At 41.1% G+C, this 27,940-nt stretch overlaps 2 protein-coding genes across 3 annotated transcripts in view; both read right to left on the bottom strand.

The window, feature by feature from the left end:
- hopx (HOP homeobox) overlaps nt 1-27,940 on the bottom strand; it is a 404,275-nt gene that overhangs the window by 191,222 nt on the left and 185,113 nt on the right. The gene's annotated exons all lie outside the window — the stretch shown is intronic.
- pcdh12 (protocadherin 12) lies at nt 1,489-23,197 on the bottom strand. Of its 2 annotated transcripts, none has more exons than XM_072395164.1 (5): nt 19,956-23,197; nt 14,082-14,173; nt 9,520-9,671; nt 3,907-4,074; nt 1,489-3,729 (listed from the first exon to the last, which is right to left on the bottom strand). In XM_072395164.1, the coding sequence occupies exons 1-5, from the start codon at nt 22,821-22,823 to the stop codon at nt 3,473-3,475; spliced, it is 3,537 nt and encodes a 1,178-aa protein (XP_072251265.1). In that variant the 5' UTR covers nt 22,824-23,197; the 3' UTR covers nt 1,489-3,472. The 2 variants fall into 2 exon arrangements, with proteins under 2 accessions (XP_072251265.1, XP_072251266.1); XM_072395165.1 differs by having other exon boundaries at nt 14,082-14,170.

Here is a 27,940-nt window from a genome sequence, read left to right as displayed (position 1 = left end):
TGCAGTTTACAAATAAAATACTAGTGTTGTTTTTAATCGAGTTTTTATTGGATTTTCAGCTTCTCTCGCATTCTCAACTCACAGGTGGCTCACTTAACAGCAGAGAATGCATTAGCAGCTTCCAGATTTATTTCCTGCCTCAGGGCTGTTGTTTCAGCTCCTACCTGCTTACTCTTCAGCTATAGGGGAAGAAAATTGCTTGTTTTGCTCTTTTTTGCTGCTCAGTAAATTCAAACTGTACCAGTTTGTTTTATAAATGAATATTTTCCCAACAGGCTGAGATTCCTTAAAACGCTCAGAGCTCATCAGACGCCTCCAAAAGTTTCACTGGCAAAAGAAGGAAGAGAACTCCTGTAAACTCTCTGGCAATAGAAAGAATATAATTAGATCTCAAGGTCCACAGAATAGAAAAGGAAAAGTTCATGAATAGAAAACAGGGGCAAGTGAGTCGATAGATACTTTAAGAAGGGGAGAAATTCAGTCGTCATAATCTGCAAAAAAAACTATGTACAGCAGATGAACAGGATCTGAAAGAGATGTCCTTAAGAAAGAGGAAAAAATCCAGCTGTGACCTGACAGGACCTGAGAGATGCATCTGGACCTTCAGCTGATCCATCTACTGTTGGCCCAAGCCTCATCAGAAATGGTCTCCATGGAAGGGTGGCTGTCAAGAAGCCATTCTTAAGGAAGGGAAACAGGGAGAAAAGGCTGAGCTATGCCAAATGACACAAGAAGTGGACTGAAAATCAGTGGCAACAGGTCTTATGGAGGGATGAATCCTCCCCAGAGCCCGGACCTCAACATTATTGAAGCAGTGTGGGATCATCTGACAGAGAACGGAACAAAAGGCAGCCCACATCCAAAGAAGAGCTTTGGGATGTCCTTCAAGAAGCCTGGAGAACTATTCCTGAAGACTCCTTAAAGAAATGACAGAAAGCTTGTCTCAGAGGGTTCAGGCTGTGTTGGAGAATAAAGGAGCTCAGACCAGATGTTATCTTTCAAACTTGTTAAAATTGTACAAAATCATTTTTTGCCTCATATTTACATTCAAAAGAAAATGCTGCAACTATTTTATGTTTTATTGCCAATTTCTAAAAAAGAAGGCTTGGTTCAAGAACATCTGCATGTTACTGTATATCATGCTTAATACGTTTTATTACATTATTTATTTATTGTATGGATATCGCTTTCAGTAATCTCATGTGGTGCAACTGGATGTTTTAAACTAAAGAGGGCGCTGTGCTCAAAGGAAATACCTGAGCAGCAAACATCCACCTCTCTGGAGAGCTTTGGGTCATCCATCTTTGACCAATGTCATTCAAAACTAAGCCAAATAAAAATCTGCACCTCGAACCAAACGGCGGAGGAGATGATGGGAACAGTTTATATAAGTCGCCCACATAAAGCTCATGTAAGTAACAGAAAATGTCAAATAAAAACAGAAAAACTACAATACTTTAAATCAATAAAGTTTAAACATGACGCACATTTTATTGAAAAAGTGACAGAAGGTATGCACAGTTTAAAACAAGTTTTACAAAACCTTTCATATTGTAAAAGCTTTGACAAAAATGTACAAAATGCTGTTTGTCAAACGGAAGAACTGCTAAAAGTTGGATGACTGGAGGAGAATTAAACCCATTCATCCATTTTCTCTACCCGCTTATTCCAACTGCCGGGTCGCGGGGGGTCTGGAGCCTATGAGAATTAAACCAATAACTTAAAAACAACTGCAGAGTTTCTACTGCTTTACATCCGGGGAACACCTTTCCTTCTCTTCTCAGCCTGCTTTTCATCTTGAGGACAAAGCAACATTTGCTCCTGGACACCTGCTCACTTTGTGCAGCACGGAGGTCACCTGCTGCTCCTGCTTTGTGCCTGAGATACTTTCAGTGCTTTCTGGTGCCAAGTGAAACAATCCAGACCTACATCCAGGCAGGTGTGCTCCTTTTCTCTCACCTCCATCCTTACTTACTTCCGCTGTCCCTTTAAATTCTTGTTAAACCTGAACTGAATGAACATTTTAACAGGATCTATCATCTCCAACACTTCTGTTCACCTCCAACACGTCCGTCCATCTGTCTGATCAAATGATAACAAATATCACACTCTCGCTGGAAAATAAGCCGAGTGTGGTTGTTCTGTCCGGTGCAGCCTCTGAGGCATGAGAGAAATTAATGGCTTGGACGGAGCTGAAGTCGCAAACAGACATAGTGATTATAAAAGGGGAGGAGTGCAGCACGGATGCACCCACATTTGGATCCAAAGGAGGAGGCTGTGTCGTCCTTTTCATCTCCTCTTATTGTGTTTGAGTGTGTTCAGCAAGGAAGAGGTAGTTTATTTCCTGAGCGATCTTTCCTTGCATTGTGTTTTCTGTTTCACATCCAGACACATCATTAAAGTCGTGTTGTAGACAACCAGGAGCCGCTCAAGCATCAAAACGAGCACTGAGCTTGTCAAAGCAGATGGCAAAGTTTAGACTTTAACCCTGTCTGCGTTTCCGGGAGCAACAGAATATTTAATATCAAATTCTAACCCTTCTCACGCTGCGTATTCATCTGTTGATTGAGGCAAAAAGCAGCTCTGTGTTCACTGGGAAGGTTCAGTCCTGTATGCAACATTTAATGGCCTTTATCGTGTTTTGGTGACTGTTTATATTTGGTTTAAAACTGCACAGATTATACAAGTCGTCGAGAGAAAAGGAGCCGATTAGCTTCAGTGACAGGAACAGAATGTAAAGATTGTTGTGTATGAATCCCAAAAAGTTCTTGTCCTGCTCCTCTACGGAAACAGACTTTTATTACAATCTTGTTTGTGCAAACTGCAAAGTTTTAAGACTCATGCAGAAGAAAAAGATTTTGGGAAAATCAAGCGACTTTAAGATTGAATGAAGTTACTTTTTTCTTCAGTAATGAAGAAAATAGTTCAGCCTGTCAAACCCTTTAGCAGTTTTTGGGGTTCAGAGTTGAATAATTACCTCTGGACTGTTTAGAGCTTTGTACCTCCTTCTGTTTTACCCATCTGAGCATGCTGGAAAGACTTCAGCGGGCAGGAAAAGTCTCACTGTGGAGCTGGTTTGTTCCCTCCGTAGTAAAGTGTTGAAGCAACCTGCTGAAGGGCCAAGAGCAGCCCAGTGTCTTTGGATATAAAAGGCTCATTCAAATGTATGAAAGACACATTGATTCTTATATTTCTGTGAGAGTTCACTGATGAAAACAGGTTCTGAAAGGTTCAAAGTCCCCCTGAATGCCACACACTTTCATAATTTGAATTATTTTTGGTCCTGCTGCTTCTGGCTGCAGAGTCTGAATACATCTCTCGACCTTCAGAGCTTCATCTTGGAAGTGTCACATCATTTCTGAATCTACAAAAATGAATTGATTGTTGTGTTATTTACAGTTCAGATCATATAATGCCTCTAAAATCCCTCAGCTCTCAGTCTTTGCCAGTGTTCAGTGAACAGACTCCACGATTACTGATGCAGCCGTGAGGATGCAGCCAGGCCCGGTCTCTTCTCAGCACAGTTCTTTGGGGCATTGCCTGCAGCAGTCGTGCTGGGGGCAGCGTCCAGGCCCAGAGATCGGCGGTAGGCCGCCGACAGTCGATACAGGACGTCGGGCCGAGGGCCCGGGTGGGCGTCGGCCTTCTGTGTCATCAGCATCTCAAACAGCGTACTGACCTCAGACAGCAAAGCTCCGCCCAGCGGGCCGTCCTTGTCTGGAGTTTTACCTGAAGAGGAAGAATGGAAGAATGTCACTCTGAATTTATTTTGTGCTGTAAGTTTTGGGATATTTTCTTCTGAACTTTCTTCTGAAAATGCTTTAGAAGGAGGATAAGGAGCTCTGGTTTCCTTTATGTGGACAAACTTAATTTAGGTGAAGTCACAGAGAAGAGTTTTGAGTTTACCAAATGTGGAGAAGGAAGAGGTGGAGTCCAGGCCTTCCCGTGGAAGGAGCTCACTTTCAGAGGATGGAGGGCAGTTGGGGACAAAAACGTTGTCGTGGTAATCGCTGGTGAGTGGGAGGGAGAGTCTGGCCATCCAGGCGGGGTCGCTGACCTCTGAGAAAACATCATCTGCAGAAGGAAAGAACCACATGAAGAGTATGAAGCTGTTTAGTTTAATACTACCAGGCATCACACACACATCCCACTTTCACACACCCACGGCCACTCGTTTGGTTTCTTTTGTTGATCTATATTTTAGATATATTGAGTCTTGGACTTTCCAGCTTGAGGAAAATAAATACGTTACACTAATGCTTGTACATCTCAAAATTTGTTCTCACCATTAACAGCTATTGGACAAAGTTGTGAATAGTTTTCAGCCTGAAACCTTTCATTTCTGACTGTGTACACGAGCCTAAACAAATTGTGACCTTTACAACTGGCCATCAGCAATTTGAGTTGTAAATAAATATTCCAGCCGCTAGGGGGCTCTAGCAGGACTTCAGACAAAGACATAGAAACAAGACGGCCTGAGTATAATTACCCTAACAGAAGAATAGAGGTTCCTGTAACTTTAAACATCTGCTTTTGCTCCCTGAGTTTGTTTGACTAAAACTCTCTTTGAGGCTAAAATCAGAATTCAACAGTTTTCCCACAGTTTTATCTTTCCGAAGGTGCAGGGCAGATAGAGATGAAGCGCTGTAATATTCTCTGCAACTTCTGGATGAGAACAAGCCAGGAAAAGAAGGAAACGACACAGTGTTTTTATCTGGCTGCTGTTAACAGGCTTTTCCTGCCATCCATGGTGAACTGCACGCCTCTGAACGTGCGTCCAACATCACGTCCACAGTGTCTCAATAAAGTCTCAGGCCTGACGATACGATCACTGTCAGAGGCGTAATCACTTGAGTGCGTATGTGTAGAAACTATCAAACAAACAGAACCAGGATGATTACACTGTTTGTATCATTTATTTATCTACTGTAAACCATGTTGACCCAGTGCAGAGATTAGCGTTTAATTCCCTTTGTTTGAATCTCAGCTTTTCTCCTGTTTGTGTTCAATTCTTCCTGGTAGTATGATGCTGTGACAGCTTGATTTCCCCTCAAGGCTATTTATGTTTCATCTCATGTAATTTAAGTGAAAAACAAATAAGTTCTGTCAGCAAGTAGCTGGAATCAGCTCAAGTTTCTAAAGAGGTGTTTGGGGAAGGTAAGCCGTCGGACACATGAAGTGCAACCTGTAGGTTTCTGTTGATTTTGCATTGAGATCTAAATGTGACACATTTAGAAAGATTAGATTAGGATGTGGAGAATGAAACATTTTTTCCACATCAACCACTTGGTAGCCTGAGCTCTCCAGTCAGATTTACTTCTTTTGTATTTAAGTCATTTGTTTGACACACATTAAACACACTGTGACACATTTAAGTAAAGCTCAACAAGCAACAGCCCTGCAGGTAACATATTTCTCAGAATATGTGGCGAGACCTTTCCGTCTCCAGATTTTTGTAATCTTCTAAAACTGTTTAGACAATGTATCTCTGAAAGGATACATCCCTGCTCTTGAAATTTAACCTCCTATAGCAACATTACCAACATATATTCAAAGTAATCCATCACTCCAGCTGTCAGACGGTGTAGTGGAGGAAAAAGTAAAAAATTCTTTGACCCTCAGCTTTGACTGATCAGCCTGCTAAAAAGATGTACTCCCCTTCATCTAGCCACAACCAGATGGGGGAATTAATGTACCATTACGAACACACATAGACATACGGACTAATGCTTCCACTCGTTGTGGTGCAGACTGCCCCTGAAGTTAACTCCTTCATCCGCCCCCTTTCCTCTCTTTGTTTTGGCAGCATTTTACCACAAAGCCTCCAAACACAAATCCTCTTTGAGTTAGAAAACGTGTCATGTTTCAGCCAGTCCTTTAGCGATAAAAGTCTACTTATCCATGTGTTTAGCCTGTAAATATAAGCCCACTTTACTCTTGTTTTATGTGGAAAATCATTGTTAAATACTCTTTTCTTTTCTTGCAAGACAGACGGACATTCAGTCACAAACATAAGGACGTGTATTTATATGTGTGATTCACACAAATACTGGTCATGAAAAGTGAGACACAAAAGAGGAATGTGTTGCCATCAAAGCCCTAACACACACTCTGAGCTATCAGGACTCAGGTGTGTTACACTCATTTTAAAGCCTTCAGGCTAGAAGATGAGTCAAGCATCACACATAACACACTCCCACTCTCTCTTTTGTTTTGCGCTCCTTCGTCCTGTCATAAAGTGAAGCTTGGTCTGCCATCATCAGGTGGTAAGCCCCTCCGCTCCCCCTGAGGCTCTGACCACCACAATACCAGGAAGAAACTGTTTAAAACACCTACTGTACACACTCAAAGAAGCCTTGGCCTTCATACCACTGAAGAATTCCCTGTTAAACAATGAGTGTTGTGTGTTTGAGGTTTGGCTGCTGAAATATCATCGTTAAGCTCTGGAGGAGACGGCGATGATAGATCAGTGATGAAAATTACAACCGAGGTGTTATCCACAAGGATATTTCTGATTAAACTGCTTTCTATGTCTATGGCAAGCCTCTTTTCTGGGTAAATATACACCAAAACTCAGTAATGAATCACAGTAACGTGTATTTTATCTATTTATTTATCCATTTACCATTCTGATTGTGTTTGTGGATTTTCAAAACTATTTATTTTTTTGTAAGAAAGCAAAATCTTTCAACTAAAAAAAATGATATATACATGTAAGTGGGATTAGGCCTAAGACATGACGCTTGAGGAGCTTGTACAGCTTGAATTTACACAACACAAACATTTCCCAAAACCAAAAGAGCTGAATCAAGAATTGGCTTTTGTTATATTGAAAAATTAATATGAAAAATGGCAAAATGCACAAACTGGCTGCTGTAATATAAAGAAATGAATGTGCAAATAATGACATTACCCAGCACTACAGCTAATAAATCAAAAATTGGCTGTTTAATATGGAAAAAGTATATGTACTAATAAAAAAGTTGCTACATATGCTGGATAGTAGAACCACATAAAAACTAAATATTTCAATGCTTACAACAGCCTCATGCCGATATTATCTGACCAGCATCATGCACAACAAGGTGTAAACCTGCAAAAAACTTAAACTTATTGCATGTCTTAAAATACTTACAACTCCAACAACTAAATACCAATATTCTTGTAAAACTCTCATGCTAACAATATCAACAGTAACATGTTAATGAACATGTATGCTAATGTCATTATGCTAATTTATGCTAAAAATGCTAAAATATTCGATATATATTATGCTAAAAACAAAACATCTTCAAGGCCTGTAAGGAATACAACTAAAAGGACACTTTCATGTTGATTATGTTTTCACTGCAGTATATCAAAATACACTGAAAAGGAAAATAAGTTGATAAACACAGCGCTTTACATGCTAATACCAACCACTGCTAACGTGGTAAAGAGGTAAAGCTTGGGTGCAAACTACCATTAACTACACTCATGCCATTCTCATAACAATGCTTTATAACACTATTATGCTAACACTATGCTAATCAACTAAAATGCTTAGAGATAATTAATGTTAGTGGCACAAAACCAACATTAGCATGCTACCCCACAGTCTAAAGTTAATCAGGTTATTCAGAAATGACAAATACTGTCAACATGTAATAAGCTTATCACATCAATGTAACCCACTCTCAAGCATCATAATAATTACTGTAAAACACTAATATACTCTGTCATGATTACTGCATGCTAATTATGCTAACTAGCCAATATGTGCTTTTGGTCTGATGATTTTTGGCACTGTTCTTTCAATCAAATAATTAAATAGTTGTTAAGGGGGGAAAAAGTTTTCCATTTTCCCTTTTGGACCACCTTTGAAAGAAAGAAAAACATGTCCATAAGCAGTATAATTCTCAACAATATCATGAATGGTTGTAAGAATCTCAGATTAGCGGAGTGTGTGGGTGCCACTGTGTTATTTCCTGCTGTCTTCCTGTTTTCTTCAGCCATGGTGTGTGTTCATTGTAAGTAACCAGTCTGTATGTTTTTGCAGGAGTTGAAGTTCAGCTTCTTTTGTCTGACAAATGAAAGAGTTTCACTAACAGGTCACAGCTAATCTTAGTCACTCAAGCTCAGAGTTAGAAAAATAAATAGTCAAGATAGAACAAGAACAAGTAATCTCACACGAGATAGACGAGTGCGTATCTTTTGCATATTGGGTCAAGAACATTTTGAGTCAAGTTCACAGAAGGTGGGAGGGAAGACTAATGCAAAAGACAATGAAACAGAGTCATCAGCGATGTATTGCAAGAGGTTGGCTGACACCAGAGCTTGTTTGCTTTCCTGTGCTGGGGAAGGTGTACAGAGGGCTACACAATACTTATTGAAGTGAAATTACCAGCTGTAAACAGAAGCCTGCAAAGCTACTGACAGTTGCATCAGCTGAACCAACATTAATGTCTTTCATGTAACCAAAATTAGTATTTTTATTTTTATTAGGTTATTAGATTTGAATGTTTGATACACAACTGAGATGTTCTATTAGCTTTTATTACACTCTATACAAATAAAAAAAACAGCACTCAGATCCGGCTTGCTGAGCACATCTGATGCTTCATTTCCCAACAGCCTAAAGAATATCACATGCAATGTTTTTTAACATCTCTGAGTAAAAATACACTTTAATCTGTCCTCAAAGATAGACATTGATGCGTTCCAACTATTTGTTAATCTTTTCTGTGTGAATTATGGCAGATGGATGGGAAAATGTGTTTGTCCCCTACATCTGAGCACTTTTGCTAAAGAAAGAGTTAAGTCAGAAATAAGCTCATAGATTTATTTCCTACTTTTTCTCTACTTTTCAGAGGTTTACTAAACCTGGATGCACAACTTATGTGCTACAGCTTTTCAGTCACACTAACTTTGAAATTAAATGTGTTTCACTGCATCCAATATCTCAACCCAGCTGCACATGACTTGTTTCTACAGTCATGGTTAATGCATCAGTGAAAACCTGTAATTCAAGGGAGGATTTCACTTCAGCCGCATAGGAATTACTTCAGCCGCCCAGGTCCTTAACAGCATGAGACTTCCAAGTTGCATCTTTCTTTGGTTGCATTTGGTAACCATAATGGAACAATCCTTGGTGGGGGGGCATAGGTCATTGCTAAAGTCTCACCTTTAATTACACTCTACACTCTCCAGCTGAAAAAACGATACGGCTGCAGGTGTCAGCTGACCATTTAACAGCTTCGTTCAGATGGAATACGTTACGATACTGACAACAAATACGATGAACTCACACAAACAACAACATGGCCAAAGGTTTGTGGGTACTTTTAGAATATAGAGACACACAGAAACATTATTGAAGTTTCATAGAAAAGGACCTTCAAAAGATCCTTGACAGTCAGAAGAGCTTTTCTGTGAGAATCTATGAAATGGCATCCAAAAAACACAGCTGCTTAACCGAAAGTCCCCCCTGTTAGCAGCAATAAACCTCCATCAGACAGGTGCAGTATACTGTGTGTTTACCTGGGCTGCCAAGCATGTTGTTGAGCCCTTCCTCCAGCTGTGGGTCTATAGGTGAGTCTCTTCCTGGTTCCCAGTCCATGTCTCCAGCCTCGCTCTCGCCGTGCCCGCTGTCTTTGGTGCTCTGCCAGTCTGAGCAGTCCTGACCTCCATATCTGCACACAAACATGATGCACAAACCTGATTCAAACTGTCTTTACTCTCATTTGCTATCTGGAACCTGTTATGTTAACTTTAGAATTAACGTTTGACTGATCTTTACTTTCAGGCAGAGTAAAGACAACTTATTTTTACTATTTACATCTTTACCACAAAAGGACATATTTGGCTTTGAAGGGCTTCAGATGTGTTTGAAATAGAAATTCAACCTGTTTCACTTCAATTTTTAGTCATAACAATTTTATCAACTGTTGATTTAAATCGATCAAAGATCCTGAACTCAGAGTAGCCTGAATAACTAACTCAAAGTCTTGCTAAAGGCTTTTAGGCTATGTTAGTTTCGGGAATATTTTGTCTGAAATCTAGCATAATATCTCATTTTGACTGAAAAGTTGGTGAACTGTTATTTCATAGGATTAATCATTCCAACAAGGAATTTGATTGATGTTCTTATAGCTTTTGCAGTCCTTTCTTTAGTGATTACTGCTGTTACAGGGCAGATACATACAGTATTTAGAATATTGTTTTAGAATAAAGGTTTTTTTTAACTGAACAACAATTTATCGGCAATAGAAACTAGTCAAATTAAAAGAAAATCAGCTTCTAGTAGCTACCAATTATCATCCAACTCATTTCACTTCCACTCCTGAGTATTTCCTGCAATCTGGCTTCTTTTTCTTTAGCTGTTGACCGTAAATCAAATCAGTCAGAGCTCCAGTGGTGATCTAAGAAGGTGGTTTCATGTCCCGGAGATAAAAAGAAAAAGGTGATAAAATTCCTGAGGTTTCTGGTGACAAATCCATTGATAAGCACACTCATCCACAGCAGGGAGGCAGGCAGACAGGCTCGGGCAGGAAGTACCTGACAGATAAAGGTGAGCTCACAGATGCTAATCACTGACGGCAAACTTTTATTCTGAAGTTTAAATGAATCAATCTTTAGTTTATACGACTGTGAGCTTTTACATATTTACATTCGACTACTTTCTGATGACAATGCACATGACATTTTGATCTGCCGTACAACACATACGATCAAAGGTCTTCATAAATATTAAAGGGTGTGTGGTGCGTGTACTTGTGTTGAATCAGTGCTCTGTTTGTGTATCAAGGTGATGTCAGATCTAATCTATAGCTGCTTCCTGTCAGAGACTCTGAATCACTCAGATGCAGCTGTTTTAACCTGCCTTCATGCACACACACTTCAACACTCTGAGGTTATGAGACACTCTTCCTGTGACATTGACTGTTTGGCTTTGTGTCCTGTTTGTCTGTTGCTGTTATTTCAGTCTCAGAGGGTCAGTCGGTCAGAAACACAGAGGGAGACATTTATCAGCAGTCCTCACTGCATCAAATCTAAGTTTCCAGCTGGTAGACAGATAACAGTAACGTGTTCCCCCTGCACAGTCCAGGCTATTATCTTGAAGTGAAAAGACCTAGAACTCGTTATTCTTCCTCTTCTTTCTTTGTGCTGGCTTTTGCCACAGTTTTTCCCATCTATTTATCACAGAACAGCGATGAGACATAAAGATGGTTTTCCGGTCATCATAAAGTCATATATTACACCTAGAATTAAATATCATACACATGAATGTGCTAATAGTATTCTCTGGAACATTAAACATTTTGTAAATGTGTGTCACACCACCCCTGCTGAGGTGGTGCATGGCCTTCACTGTCTTAATCCTTTAAAGTTGTTACACCTGGGATGGTTAGGCTGGTTAGGTGTGCAAGGATGATCGCTGATCTCCTACATTTTAAACCCAGAATGTCTTTTTCACTGATAAAATCTCTGCTTTTCTTAACCCAAGTCAGACCACTTTTTGAATGATGGCCTTTGAACTGTGTCAGGACATTGTGGATGGCTTAAGCATGCTATCCACATGCTGAATAGATAAGGATGCTAATGAGTGTGGGTTTTTTGGGCCCACATTATGCACCTTGTGTAGAAAAGCTTGGAAAAACCTTCAGACACATTCCTAAACCATTCACCTGAACTAATGAGGCGCTATCTTCTCAGTTAGTTGTCCTAATTCAAAATTCTCCACCAAAAATTCCTCCAGGAAGGTCTGGTGATTGGCTCAGGCATGCTATAGCAAGGACTTCCTATCAAATAATGACTTCTTGATAATGCAAGGATGCGTTTTAAGACGGTTGTCCCGTCAAATTCTTGTATTTTCATTGTGACCCAGAACAACAAAGGACTGCATTCTGTCACAAAGTTTAATTCATGCTTGCAACATGTTTCTGTGTTTGGCAACTGTAGCAGAATGCATCGTCCAGCAAGTAAAATTTACAGTGTAGCAGCATGAATAACCTTGAATGGGTTCAATAGGAAGAAGTGGGTGTTGCATTCAGAAGTGGCATCCCATGAAATCTGCTCACTGCTACACGCAATCCTTGTTTCAGCAGGTTTTCTAGGCTGTTTGGACACATGGAGCGTGCAGGTGCAGGTGCATGTGCGAGTGCTCCATCTTCCTGTTTGTTCTCTTCAAATTAGACATCAGCTTTTAAGACTTTTCTAATGCTTGAAGGTCTCTAGGATCAAATTCTAACATCAAAGGGTGATTTTCCCTCTTGCTCAGAGGGGTTAGAGGTTGACCTTTTGCTTCTTTATTTTACACATGGACAAGCTGACAAAATGCAGGAGATTTGAATACGCAGAGAGAGAAAAATTGTGTGCACTGTTTGATCGAAGTTGTCCAGATCCTTGTGAACGATAAGATCTGCTTCCTGTTTGAAAAGTGGAACATCACAGTGTAGCTGACTGGTTTAACTGGGTTTAACTTCATAAAGTCACATACAGAAACACCTGGCAGGGGAGAGATAACCCCACATGTGTGGATCAGATGTTAGAAAAGCTCTTCTGATGAATATCAATCTGTGAAATCCTGGTTCGATAAGAGCGTGCAGCAGCAATCACAGCCAGCTGGTTTCAACACAAAACAAAACTGCTGATGACGAGATCTTTTCTTCAGGGTTTCTGTTTGTTTTGAAGTCAAACTGCAAGTGAAGTTACAAAAAGGTCGGCAGGAGGTTCCTGCTGACCTCAGCACTCTGCCTTGATCTGACCACATTTCAGTGAAGGTTTACAAAACGTCACACTGGAACCGCAATTACTGCAGAATTAAAGACAATTTGAGCGTTGCCGAAATGAAAACTGATATTTTCATTGTGGAATCAAGTTCTCTATAAAATTAAATCATGAAGAGAAACTAAAAGCTCATCAAGCTGGAAAACCACATGAACAGACACCGAGGGTTTCTGAAGGAAAAATGTCATATCATTTGTAAGTCTTCATGCCTTACCTTATTACTGCTGACAGGAAGTAAAATATTCAAACAAACTCGAGTTTAATCTCTATAAAATAAAAAGATTAACGTCCAAAAAAAAGGAAAAATCCCAAAAACTAGAAGAGCTCTGAGACAGGACATAATTTCATGGGTCGCTCCCACGATTACTAAAAGTCTTTGAGCATAATTATACACTGCATCTGCCTGCATGAACATACGATTTAGCTGGTTTTTACCCTCTCTTATACACACTGTGTAACAATGAAAACATCTGCCACAAGCTGAAGAACATTATATACATTATATGCATGGAATCAAATCCTTTTATCCCAAGTATTTACATATTACCAGCCACCCTTCTACACCATAAAGTGACACACCAGCTGCACCAATGGCAAACAGCAACAGTATAATGTCATTCTGCAGAGCTGAGTGATCAAGAAGTAACATGGACTGCAGGAGGGGGATAGACAGCAACTCCCAAGCACGGGACACATGTTCGAGTCCAACCCTGTACCTCCACTATGTGTTATTTCATCATGCATTTAAAGACAGTTTGCACAATATCTGGCAACATGGTCTGTAAATGTTTGGCTGAAAGTTCTGGAAACCCTGCAAAACCAAAAGTGACGCGGATGTCAGTACATGATCAACAGGTTGCTCAAAGGGTCGAAACCACTCAGAGATGCCCCTTTATAAACTGAAGAATCAGGTCTCGATGGTTGCATGATAGGATATTAAGACCCAATCTTTTCATTTTCATGAAAAAAACCTCTCCAAACATCTGCTGGACTGGAAGCAGCTTTGTTTTTTCTTTGTACTGGCACCTGTAAGTGTCAAATAATATTTATCTAATATCTATCTATTTGGGCAATCATCAGTTTTAACTGGCAAAAAAGTCCGTATTACAGGTCTGGGAGGTGCCAATAAGCACATAAAACAACAAGTTTTGTTTCATGCACGTTTCACACAGCAGAACTTAATTTAAAAGTGCACTAAATGTCTATTTTCTTTATTTAATAAAGTGAAAGGTGTCCTGTATAATGAAGCAGCTTGCTGGTTGGGTTTTACTGTGCTTATGAGAGCTAGGACAGAGGAAGAGGAGCAGACTTACCTGCCGTTGCGGTGGGAGTACTTGTTTCCACGGAAGTTTGGCCTCGGCTGCAGCTGACCCTGATGGAGGAGGGAGAGGAGCTGGGAGATCTGCTGCAGGGAGGAAAGGAAGGGAGAGGGGGGATGAAGTTTAGATAAATGCAATACAATGAAATAAAGCTCTTTTTTTATATCAAAGGATTTAACCGATCTATCTAATGTCAGGTGCTCTCATGCCTTCTGTCCTTAACACCAGACCTGATTTGTTTCCCGTAAACTTAGCCCAGTAATTTCTTCACCAAATATTTGTTTATTTCTGAAGCAAATTTAAGAAAGATACCGGTAAAAACAACAGGACCAGAGCTGTTTCCTGCAGGACTCGAACCAGGCTTCTGACAGGTGAAAGCAGTCGTTTTACAGTTTCATCGTCCTAAACTCTGCTTGTTTCTATGTTGCTAAAGCTGAAGTTTGAGTTTCCTAAAATGTCCTTTAAGGCTCACAGACGTTCCCAAAAAATGACCCAATAGCTTGTTAGATCATGCAGGAAATAACGACCTATAAACAGGAAAAAGCAACTGCCTGTGAGGTGTCACGTTTGTGTTGGCGATATCAAAATGGACACAAAGTGTCATAGTTTTTTGTTAATTTGTCATCAAAGCAACCAGAAAAATGGCCTCCAAACAGGTGATGGTCACCTTGCAAATTGAATGTATTGTAGTCTAACCTGCTACAGTTAAGCTAAGCTAAGCTAATAGTTGGGTAAAAGGGTCCAGATTGACTTAAGTTGCATCACAAGGTGTTTATCATGTTCCCCGGCGCAGAGGTAATAAATGTCATGTTATATGTCTTTTGCTGCGTCCTTCATCCTTCATTCAGGTCTGCAGCAGCCAGCCACTGTTAACTGATAAAAATCAGTTGATAAGAAGTTTCAAAAGAAAGCCAAATGTTAACCGCTTTGGGTTTTAAATCCTTTGTTTTGTCTGCTGGCTTCACATTTTTCAGGACCAGTGGCTGTATCTCTCTGTGGCTGAACAATGGCTGCAGAAACACTCAGGTGGAAAGTGAGTTTTCTTTGTGTGAGCGTGTGTTTTTTGTGGTTTTGTTTTAGTGTTACAGTGTGAGAACCGAGCGAGTGAGTCCGTCTCACTGCTCAGTGCGTTGTGCTGACAGCTCTGTTATACAGCGGATATACACGGCACACCAGGGAGGAAAAACACACATGCACACACACACACACACTTGGAAAGGTGAATGTGTGTGTGTGTGTGTGCATATATACTAATTTATGACCTTTTTGTAGTCATGACTGTGTGTTTTTGCACGTGCATGCTTCTGCAGCGACAGGAAATGGCCCCTGCGTAAAAGCCTATTCTTCTCTGGGCGGCTTCCTTCCAGGATGGACGCCAAAATATGGACGTGTGTGTGTGTGTGTGTGTTGAGGTGAAGGTGAACAGTAAATCCCCCTCCTTCCAGCCGTCCAGCAGGCCACTTCCTCTGCAACCTCGAGGGGAGAGAAACATCTGAAGCTCGATGAGTGCCAACTGGGCCAACTGGGAGGGCTTTGGAGAGGCGAGCCGGGCACAAACCAACAAGGCCTCTTCCCCTGCCTAATGGGATTCACGTGAGGATGCCGGGCCGGGCTGCAGTCTTTGTTCTCTGTCTGCTGGGCGTGGGCAGTGACTTTCGCCCTCAGTGACGCGAGTCTTCAGCTTACATCTGAATTCATCATTACACTCAGAATGAAGAACATGTGTGAAATATATCTGGCGGATTTTTGGGGATATTTTTCTTCCCATGGTTGAATTTTCTAAGAACTCAACTTGCTATGAAAATATATAAAACTCAAACAGTTCCTGAGACACCAAAGGTGAAGTATTCAGAATTAAATGTAAATCCTGTGGACCTAAACTCTTCCCATTTTGGTCAAATTGCCCCAAACACCTACCCATAGCATAGCCAAACTGACAGAACTGTAGCTACAATCAGACCACTTTGTCCAAATTTGTTTTATAGCTTCTTCTGAAGGTGTGTTCAGGTGCGCTCCACAGAAATGTTGCTGTCACTGGTAGCAGACTCTGTCCCGACGGCAGCATGTCTCCACTGTGATTAGATTTAGTTTTGTGGTCTATTTTGCCACATTTTTACCTCAGAAACCAAAAAATCTGAATGCAGTCTACACAGCTTCCCCACAAGCACACAGAGGAAGCACAAAGTGCACTCTGAAGCTATTTTGTTTTACTAATTATAAGTTTTAAACTTACACAGAGAAATTACATATCTTCCTTCTCTGAATTTCTTTGCCGAGTTGATGTGTCCATGATCAACAACAACCTCTTTTTAAGCTGGCACAGTGCATGCACAGCAGAAGAAGGCCATGAACTCTCCTGAAAAACAGACTTTCTTTGGCTCTTTTATCCAACTTCGGTTTTAAGTGAGGTGTTAAGTAAAAGCTAAACATACCAACTGGCCTTAAAAGAGAGAATAAGTGGAAGAGTAAACACAGTTGCCGCCTGTTTTTAAATTATATAACAAAAATCTGGGGGAACAGATGGAAGAAACGTGTTTTGGTGTAACAGTTTTGTTGAACTGTCACACGAGCGTCTACTCATAGAAAGCACGTGTGTGCACAGCGATAATTCAGCTGACGGCTTCAGGGTTAATCCTTTAGAAAATATAAATGACTGTACTGGTTCTGTCACTGAAAAAGGCTTCATGATTAACATTTAAATGGATATATTTGGAGTTATGATATGAAAACAATATAAAGGAGACAGTGAGCATTATCACCAGGAGAGTTATGGAGAGTTCAAGCTCACTGTTTAGCTGTTTCTCATGAAAAACCTCTGGTAATTCACTGTTTGGAAGAAGACAGTCAGAAACTGAAGTTCCCCTCAGAAACGTGCACGTTTCCATTGTCTCCTTTATATCTTCATTTGTACGTCGCTTTGGATAAAAGTGTCTGCTAAATACATAAACATAAACATAAGTCTGAAGGAGCACTGATGATCATTTCAACACAAATCTAAAATCTAATGCTTGGACTTGCAGGTTATGTCTTCAATAAATCACAGCATTGTTCAACTTTCTTATGCTGTGGGTCTGATTACTAGTTAAATGAAACTTTTTTCATGGCATCTGAGCCAAAAGAATAGAAACAACTCTCCAGATGTTTATTACGGCCTTTTGTGTCCACTCTCAAACACACAGCACAGAGATGAAGGTGGAGACATTGTAAGACATTCCTCCTTTTCCTACACCAGCTTAATCCAGTTCAGGGCCTCTGGAGCCCATCCCAGCTGCCATTGGGTGAAAGGCCAGTCCAGCAAAGAGACAAATGAGACTCGCACTCACTCCTCGGGTCAGTTTAGAATCAGCAGTTAACCTGACGGGTATGTTTTTGGAAGGTGGGAGGAAGCCGGGGTACAACCCGAGGGAGAGCATGCAAACTCCACAAAGAAATAACCCAGATAGGATTCGAACCAGGAACCCTGGTGCTGTGAGGCAGTGCTAACCACCACTGTCCTGACTAAAAGACCAGGTTAGACCGGGTTAAAAAAAGCTGATAACAACCAAGCTTGTTAATGTCTGTGCAAAAGATCCTTTGAGAGGAAGAAGCCAATCTGAATTCCTTATAAGCACTATTATATAAGCTTCAACATGTGGAAAAGGAATCATTTTAGCTGCTTTTATGCAGGATAATATGACTCGTTATGCAGTATAGCGTAGTGCTGTGGGGAAACTCTGACTCTATGGGGACTCTGATTCTATTTGGTTTTCTTTATCGCTGTTGAGGGTATGTCTGAATGAAGGAACATTAATGTAAATATGATCTCAGCCATGAATATTGCATATTACAGAAGGCCCAACATCGTGTAGCATCTTCCATCTAAAGATGTAAACGTCAAGACTTAATGCAAAGTCTCAGTATTACCCCAGAGGAGATGCTGGAGACCAAAAAGAGAGAGTGGATATCAGATTTGATCAAAGCGTATCTGCAAATGAACGATTCTCTGCATTCGATATATTAACAAAGTTCACTAACTAGCTTTAGTTTAAATTTTGGTGGGATTGTTGCATGTAGTGGCAATAAATCTGTTATTGCAGGTTTCACTTCTATGACAAGCTGAAAGCTCTGGAAAATTTCAATATTAAAGCTTACAAACAAAACTACATAAATGGATCAATAAATAGATTAATCTGGCAATAAATGCCAGAGAAATAACTTTGAATTAAGGTAATAACTGATATATTAATTCTGCTTTAAACGTTCTATTGTATTACCTTTGTTAAATATTTACTTAATCAATTTATATTAAAAATGTATTTTATCGTAAGTGAAATAAAAGAAGTTAATAGGTTTAGCGATATCCTGAAGCAACAGGACACAACAAATACAACTCAAACAGACATCACAAAGAATCTCCCAGGAACTATTTTAAGCTATGAATTAATCCACTTTAGTATGCTGGTCTGAGCAATAATAAACTAGAATATATGTTCAGAGTTCATGTGTTTTTCTCAGCTTTTGAACCAATACCAGCTAAAGTAAAGCTATTATTAGCCTGTTCCATCATGGCTAAGTCTGTGTGGATTCGGTGTCTGCAGCTTCTTCGGTATCCTGCTCTGCACTCTGAGCTGCTGTTTTTAGGCTCATCTGTTTTTCTTCCCTCCTGCTGGAGCTCAGCTCAGTAAAAGTGATTTTTAGGGTCATTTATCACTGACAGAGCAGCATGTCAGGGCGGTGTTAGCTTACACTCCAAACACATCGCAGCTTACTTTGGCTGACTTAAACCCACTCACCCTCCTTCTCCTGCTCAGACATCCCATCCTACAGAGAATAAGAGGAGCTCACCTCCTCCTCCTCCTGGTTTCAATATGAATCTGATATGTGATATTGAGTTTAAAAAAAAAAGACTGTCAGAGTTTCTCAGGGGGGATTTTTGTCTGTGACACATGAGCACCTGAATAAACTTGCTGTTTTTAGGTTTCATACTGATCCATCAGCTAGTTATACCCCCCCTTCACACACACACATACCTCCACTCGACTCCAGCCTTCAGGGTGTCTGAGTAAGTCATCATACAAGAGGCAGAAAAAGCAGAAAGGCTGCTGGGAATCTGTAAGGGAAGCTGCTCTATGTGTGTGCTGGTGAGGTGGAGGAGGAGGCCCCTTCATCTTTACTCTCTAATGGACTTCACTTCAGATTAATCTCAAAGCCTGCAGGGGGGACACTTAATTACACCAACGCTAACTGTAAGCACATGTTGAAATAAATGTGATCACACATTTTAGATCTGAGTAAATGGCATTTAAATGAGAGCCAGCAGCAGTGCATTAGCCTTAATGTTTAAGCTATAGAGGAGAATGTAAATAAGAGCACATTAAAAAACCATCATGCAGATTAGTAAAGTCATTAATGTCATGCAAATGGCAACATTTGTCAGTTCAGCTTGCAGTAATGTTGGTATGTTCCGCCATGAATGCAACGTATAAAGTGATGAATTTAGGTCTAAAAGCATAATTTAAAGAGTTTTAATGAATTTTGTGTTTTAAATCAGTCATAAGTCTACCAGACATTAAAAGTTTGTTTCATTTGGACTTCTGAGACCTTCAGAAAGGAAGGGGGGGGGGTCTTCTTTTATCCCTTTCTCTATGTTTATGGTTAGGAAGGATTTTTCAAAAATATCAAAAATCAAAGTGTTTTAACCACACAGATTTTGGAGTTGATCTGATGAAGAAAATGATCAAAGAATTGATTGAATGGAAGGAAAAATTTAAGTAAAAAACACTGAAAAACTAACACAAAACATTTAAATGAATAAACAAACCCTTCATGACACATGAAGTCATGTGAAACATCATGGATGTTAGAAGAAAGTGAGGCACCACAACTCACCTGCACCTCTGGTGAAGCTGAGGAAAGTTCTATGGAGTCTCCAAAAGCAGCCATAGAGAGACGAACCAGGTTCCGAAGCATCTGCTGGTGTTCTGCGTCATGTCCTCCTCGACCTTCTGACGTTCTTGGCCTCCTGAGAGTCGTCTGAGATGCTGATCGTGGTGGTCCTCGGTCTTCTCCTTGGCACTGGAGCTTATGACGCTTCAGGGTGCTTGAATGTGAGACTGAAGACGATGATGAAGGGTTTCTGGATTTGCGAAGAGTCTGGTATGATGTGGCAGGGGTCAGAGGCAAGGTCCCATCGATTTCAATGTTTCCAGGTTTCCTAAGTGTTTTGCAGTGATGACCAACGTGTTGAGAGGCATCCGCCTCTAGGAAGCCTTGGGAATGGAGGCTTGTGTTCATAACTGATGGTATGAAGTTGTACTCTCTCTCAGTTTGTTGATCCTCTAACACTTGAGGTGGAGTCAGCGGCTGGACCTCGCTGTCGTCCCCAGTAAGCTCTTCCTTTCTCCCTCGGATGACAGGAATAAGCTGGATGTCAGACTTCCTGATATTCTTTTGCGGGCGTCGAGGATGGCGGGTGTAGCTCGACTCAGCCTGTCTGCAGTTATAAGCCCTGCTCTCCCGTTTCTCGGGGCGGCAGAAAGTCGTTACCAAAGCGATGGCCAACAGAAGAAGCAGGCATGTTGCACCCAGGCAGATCACGATCATCATGGTGAAACTTAGCTGCCCTCGGGTTCCTGGTGAGGAGTTCTTCAGATGGTCCTTAAGGTTGATGAAAGTCACCTCCAGAGTCACCTTAGTGGCCAAACTGGGAGTTCCCTTGTCAGACACAGTAAGGTCCATCGTAAAGGTTCTGCCTATGAGCTCAGTGGCGTTGGTGGTATTAACAAACAGCTGGCCTGTAGCTTGATCCAACCAGAAGAGGCCATATGGGTTTCCGTCAGAAATTAGGTACTGGAGTTCACCATTGAGTCCTGAGTCTCGATCTTCAGCCTTTATCGTGGATGCAAGAAATCCAATGAGTCCCTCTCTAGCTGAGTGATCAATTGGCAAAATGGTGGGTTCGTCCTCTGTGTCATTCCCCAGCTCAGTCACAATCTCCCCCTTGTATGCATTGACTGGTACGCTTACATGAGCCACCCCCTTTCTTGGTTTTGGCTCCTTGATAATTGGAGAGTTGTCATTTATATCCTCAATGTCAATCTGTACAGTAGCCGTGCCCGTCAGGGGTGGATGTCCATGGTCCACAGCCTCCACAATGAAAGAGTAGACTTGAGATTCCTCAAAGTCTAGATGGTGTTGGACACTTATAACACCAGTTCTTGGGTGAATGGTAAACAGCTGTGTTTTAGTTTTCAGGTCAGTGGGGCTGATAATAGAGAAGGACACTTTTCCATTGAGCTCCAGGTCAACATCATGGGCCTTAACTTTGAGAACTTCTTGGCCCACGAAATTGTTCTCCTGAATAGAAGCCTTAAAGATGGAAGTAGAGAACGACGGGGGGTTGTCGTTCACATCCAGAACAGAAACAGATAGGTGCTCAATAGAAAACAGTGAGGGAGTTCCATGATCCTTAGCAAAGACTGTGATGTTATAATTCATAACCTTCTCTCGATCCAGGTTGCCACTGGTAACAATCTTATAATTGCTGCCATACATCTGTTTAAGGCTGAAAGGCCCAGATCCTTCCTGAATGGTTGCACTCACTTCTCCATTTTTTCCTGAATCTGCATCGTAAACTGTCACAAGTGCAAGGAAAGTGTCCACTTGGGCCCCCTCCATCACAGTCCCAACAGTTGACGCAGGTAAAATCCAGGTTGTGCGAATCCTTGGAGCGTTATCGTTCACATCTATAAGCTTGACATGCAGTTTACAGTGAGCTGGGATCGCGTTGGGGCCACGATCAATGGCCTGTACAATAATCTCATAAGACGAGTGGACCTCATAATCCAAATGGGCCCTTACAATCACATCTCCTGTTCGTGGATCCACGAGGAAAAGCTTTTGAACCTCTGAATGTGTGTGCTTACTGAACAAGTACTGCACTTCCCCGTTGGTGCCCTGGTCTGGGTCAGTGGCCTTAAGCTTGATGACGGTTGTCCCAAGAGCTGTATCTTCGGGAAGTGTCACAGTAGGACTACTGTCCTCAAACACTGGGCTGTTATCATTTGAGTCCTGGACTTTAACGTGGACTAAGGTGGTCCCAGACTTTGGTGGGTTCCCTTTGTCCCATGCCACTAGGGTGAGGTCAAAGGACTCCTGAACCTCCCTGTCCAGTCCTTTGATAACAACCAGCTCTGCCTGTTTTGTACCACCCGGACCGGCCATCACATCCAGGGCAAAGTGTTGGTTGACAGACAGTGAGTAGGTCTGAAGGCCGTTGGGCCCTGCATCAGGATCAACTGCTCGATCTAAAGGTATTCGCATCTGGAGACTGGCAGTCTCTGAAATCTCCACTTCCTGCAGAGCACTGGGGAAGCTGGGACTGTGGTCATTTAGATCCATTACCTCCACACGAACACGCAGACAGTTCACAGCACCGCTTTTCCTGTAGAGCACGCTGAAAGCCACCTCACACAGGTCCGACCCTGGACACAGCTCCTCCCTGTCCAACTGGCCCTGGGTGGAGACAACCCCGTCTCGGGTGGTGACAGAGAAAGGAAGGGCTTTACCCTGCTCCACCACCTGGAAATCCTCAAGAGGACCACCTTCGTCCCTCTGCCGCAGGTCGTCCAGCAGACGGCCAACCTTGGTCCCCGCAGGCTGCTCCTCCAAAACCTGATACTGGAGAGTTATCGATGAAGACTCAGAGGCCAGAGTCTCAGAGCGAAGACTCAGAACCAGAAGCAGAGCCAGCAGCATCGTGACGTGAAGAAACAATCTCTGGTCAACTGGCTAAACTGGCATTTTTTGGTTTGTTTTTCGCAGTCGTTAAAATTGAGTAAAAATTAGTAAAATTACTTTTAAGCCGTCTTTTTTTTCAAAAAAGAAAAAATTAAAACTATGATCAGATATAAATTCCTTACAGTACAGTTTCTTCTTAAAAGACAAGCGAGTAAAAAGTAAGTAAGTAAGTCCTGGTTCAGTAAAACAAATAAAAAAAGGGATATGGTCACAGAAACCTAGAATTAAGATATAATCCTGTCTTTCTTCATAAACCTCCAGCCTCTGCCTGTCTGCTGTTACTCACTCACGCAGCTGCCAGCGTCCTGCCTCTCAGTTCATCCTCTTCAACTCAGGAGAGTTTTGCTTCAACTGAGAAAGTTTGGATGTGGGTGTCGACATGCCAACGGAGCTCCAACCAATCCAAATACAAGAGGCGGGTCACATGCAAATAAATTCAGACTCAAAGAGAGGAGCCCTCCTGCCCTGAGGAAACTCTGCACAACTCTGGAGTGCTTTCACAGAAACATGACACTCCCTCTCCATCAATTAACCCCCCCTCCCCTCCGAAGGTCTGCATAAACTCATCACAAGCTGCAGTCTGGACCCTTAAATCACTTGGAGAATTTGTTATGTCCCAGGGGACAAAAGCCCGAAGCAGTTGGACATTTACCTGAACTCCATCACAATGACGTATAGTCTGCCCCTCTGACAGCAAAAATACAAACACAGACAGGCGATAAGCTGTCATTATAACAGATAGGCTTTGTGTTCAGAGAACAAACTTTTAGAGTTTCTTTCTCTCTTCTCTTTGAACTGTTGTTTGTGCCGTTTGTCCTTGAAAGTAAATGTGGTTGTTTCTTCAGGAGGACAAACAATCCTTGAAGAGAAAACCAGCAGTGAAGTGAACGCTCAGAATCCAAAAGTCTATCCTTAATGTGACAAAATCCACATTCCAGCTTTTCCCCAAATATAATTGCAGAGTTTTGTCCTCAACCGCTCAGCCACTGAGGTCAAAACAGTTCCAGCAAATTATGGCCGACGCTCATTTCTGTCATTCCTTTGGAGCTGCAGGTTTGTTTATTAGTGAGAAGAGCCAAAAAATCCAATCAAGAGGGAAGCTGAGACATGTAGCGTGACAAAACAAGACAGACTTTTCCAATTGCTTTGTTTTCTACTGAGAAAGTAATTGTCAGTTTATTTTCCAGGTATTCTGCATCTGTCAACTGGATCAAGAAACGGTAGAGGGAGTGGGAAGTATATAAATTATATAAAATAAAAAGTATATGAATTCTGGATTGCATATCATTCACAACAAACAGAAAAGTACTGCAAAATTAACTTATTTTCTGTTTTTAGAGGCTCACAATGCACAGATTTGTGCTTTAAAGCCTCTTTTAGTGTGTTGCATCTTTGCTGTGAAGAAATCATTAAAACGTAGATGGAAGTTGATCAAAAAGAGAAACAAAGTTATGTTGGATGCATTTTATGGGGTCCGGAAATATATCTTTTACATCTATTACCAATCCTGGATTCCACAGCGATTCTATGCAACATCTGGTCTAAATTTGACCAGATGTTGTTTCAAATTCATCGTGGATTTGCTTTAAAAGTTTTAGTTTTGATGAGCAACAAAGCAGCACTTTCATGTAGAAGATATTTACTGTATTATTTCCTTAAACTCTTTAAATTTGCAGACACATAGAAACCAGTTAAAGCACATGTAGATGCACTCAATGAGGCTTTTTTCAATCAGACACAGCCTTGACATTACACTCAGCCCCGAGAATGTCTCTCAGACTGACACAAAATCGGGCTGAGGAAGGTTCAAGCGTATCGCTTTCCTTCAGGCCCAGAGGGAGGGGGACTGTTTGAGGCTCGAAAACATTTTGCTGTCTTTCACCTGCCAATGAAAGATGGGACAGAGATGGATGACTGAGGAGTTAACAGACAGGAATGAGCCGCTACTGATGGAGCTTGGAGTTTGGTTCCTAAATAGATCAGATCATTATCATGTTTATCGTTTGCATGTTCGGGCAGTTTATTCTTTAGATATACCCTTATTTATATGTGTGTACATATATACATATACCTAAATACATGTATAGTGAGGGTGAATAAAATAAAAACGAAGCACATATCAGAAACCTTTGCCGTTAGTGTTGGACCTGAGCAAACATCCCAAATTCCATGTTTCTTGCCTCCAAAAGGTGAATATTTTCAGATAATATGATCAGATAATTAATTAAGAGAATGACTGGCAGATTTATCTTTCATGATAATGAGAAAAACAGCAGTTAAACCAAACATCAAGACCACAAAGGGACAGAAAAATGAAAAAAAAAGTGACTTAAGATAGAAATAACTACAGAGAGACCATGAAGATGGCTACAACTTCACCAAGACTGGGAAGAAATACAAAATAACTTAGACATTCACTCCACATCAACCAATTATAGCATTAAAACACAGCTTTAACAACCTAATGATATAAATAAGGACCTTTTCTTTTGGTGCTTGCTGAGCATTTTTCTAATGAGCCATGTTTGAACCTACGGGGGATAATTAGTTAAGTAAAGGATGTTTATTTCACTCTTCTTCTCACAGGTCAAGAACTCTTTTAAATTAAAGCTAAATTAATTAACACCAACACAACAGGACAATTTCACTGAGTGAAGGCTGTCTGGAAAACATTGATTAACTTTTAAATTGCAGGTATCCTCAGATTTTCACTTTAAATTCAGTTGAAAGGCACAAAAACTCAGGTGTTGGTGGTTTTAAAAGATTATTTTTGTCAGAGAGGGGACACTGGAATAACATTACAGCGTCTTCTGTTATCTGAATATAAACACTGAATAAATCCTGAATGTAACTAGAAACACTTGAAATGACCTTTAACCCCCTGTGATGTCTGAAGTCTGTTTGGTCGACCCAAACCTGAGCCGCAGCCCGTCCCAGCAGAGAAGAGGTCAGCCAATCAGGTGAGGTTATCTTCAAAACAAACAGCAGCAGCCTCCTGTCTGCAGCAAATCAGCTAACGCTGTGTGTGGCTCCATTCTCTGTTGAAAAGGTTTCAGAGTGGAACATTTTTCCAGACACACACACACGTCTGTCTCCAATTAATCCACCACCTGTATGGAAGTGTGTGTGTGTTCGCCTGATGACACACAGCTGAGGCTGCTCCACTTTACTGTACCTCTGCTGGTGTTGTTTTCAATCATTTTCAGCTGGAGATCGTTTAGACTGAGCTGCACTTATTGGACTTTTTTTTAAGCTAAATTTAAACAAATATGCAGATATGAAGAATATTTTTTGTTCTGGAACACAAGTCAAAGCCTCAAAAAGTCACTGATCAAACCAATCAATGGGGCACGTCAGTATCTTTTCCTCTCATTTGATAAAGGCGTTGCTTTACTTTGGTTTCAGAGGGTAAAAGTCAAACTAATTACACTAAAAAGTGTGCTCAAAATAAGAGGAAACCAAAGCAAAGTTTGAGGTTCAACAATAAATCAAAATCTAATGCCGAGCGGGGATTTTTGTATCAGATGTTTTGTACCGCCATGGGGAGCTGAGCAAAGTAGTATAATGTCCTCAGTTAATGTCACATGATCCCTGAATGAGCCAACCAGGCGCAGAGGCCCCAGGGATTAATTAATGTGTCAAGAGACAAGTAGAATAACCCTTAAACCAACTGAAGAGACAGAACAACCAGAAAGAGAAACAAACTAATGACATAAAAGTGAAATGATGCATCTGAAAGACAGAAAAAAAACTTTAAAAAGACCACGGAGAGCATAAAAGTGATTAAAAGTAGATGCAAAAGATAAAGCAAACAACACCAAAAAGAAATCAATCAATGATTTCACCCATTTCCCTGCAATTTCTTCTAATTTTCATCTCTACCTCGTCTGTTCTTTAAAAAGAATCAGGCCCTAATCAGGCACTACTCCTGCTAACCATTTCCTCAAATTAAACACAAACTTCTCAAAGTTTACACACAAGAGATGTGATAATAAGCCAAACTGAGCAAAGAAACACAGCAGTGGTGGGTAAGCTTGACTTCTGAGGAATCCAACAGATCATGTGATCAGATGAATGAATAAGAGCCTCATCTGCTGAACTTTCCTCATCCATGGTGTTACCTCCGATAATTCTCAGCATCTGAGCCAAAGGAATGAGAGAAAACTGTCTGAGAGCTCTGATATATGTCAGTTTGTTACGCTGAATTAGTGCAGATGTTTGCTCAGCTGATTTAAAAGAGCTGGTTCTTCCTCCGGTTGATAGCAGTTACACTGTTACTGTAGTACAGTTAAATCCAGGGGAATTGACTCTTCAATAAGCTTAAACATGGGGAAAACTGGTCATTTCCTGATCCTTTCACCTAGTGTTGCTCAGTTTTACTCAAACATATGGATATGGATTGATATCGGGATATGACATGCTGTGAAAAAGCTGTGACTCCATAAGACTGATCTGTTATAAGTGATGCACCTCCTTCCATTAGCCATCCAATCTCCCATAAATGGCAAATATTACACACACACAGTGGGTCTTTCACTCTCTCAGGCATGTCTGAATGCTGTTGCTTTAACTGACCGATGAAGGCATCAATGTTGCGTATATCATGTCTAAAAAGGGCTAAAGAGACCTACACACCAGTTAAAGCTTCGTGTCTCAGTTTGGATGTCGTGTTCCTCTGTAGGAGGGGCGGGGCGGACTCCTACAAGTCTGTGCCCAGAGGCAACATGATTTCATCTCACCTCTGCCTGAGGCCGGCGGCTACAACAATCAGCAACAAGCAGGATAACTCACCGAGCAGTCAAAATGCTTTCTTATGGTTTTAAGATGTGATTTATTCGCCTCTGCTGCATTTGTATCATATGTTTATGGTTATATCCATGTAGAAAAGCTGCAACAGCCTCCAAGCTTCACCTGATTGTGTGTGTTGATGTGTGATCCCCATTAGCAGCCATTAGCAGAGCAGCCAGCAGTAAATGTACCTTTTGTTTAGCCTGAAGCTTCGCTGAAAACCCCTCCACTAACAGGGTGTGTGTGTGTGTGTGTATGTGGCAGGATATGGTTGATCTGCTGACCCA

This window comes from Leuresthes tenuis, unplaced genomic scaffold, assembly GCF_036924035.1.
Source record: "Leuresthes tenuis unplaced genomic scaffold, fLeuTen1.0.hap1 SCAF_11, whole genome shotgun sequence".
NCBI classification, from domain to species: domain Eukaryota; kingdom Metazoa; phylum Chordata; class Actinopteri; order Atheriniformes; family Atherinopsidae; genus Leuresthes; species Leuresthes tenuis.
Note: the sequence above shows the minus strand (reverse complement) of the source record. Positions and strands in the feature narration are given on the sequence as shown.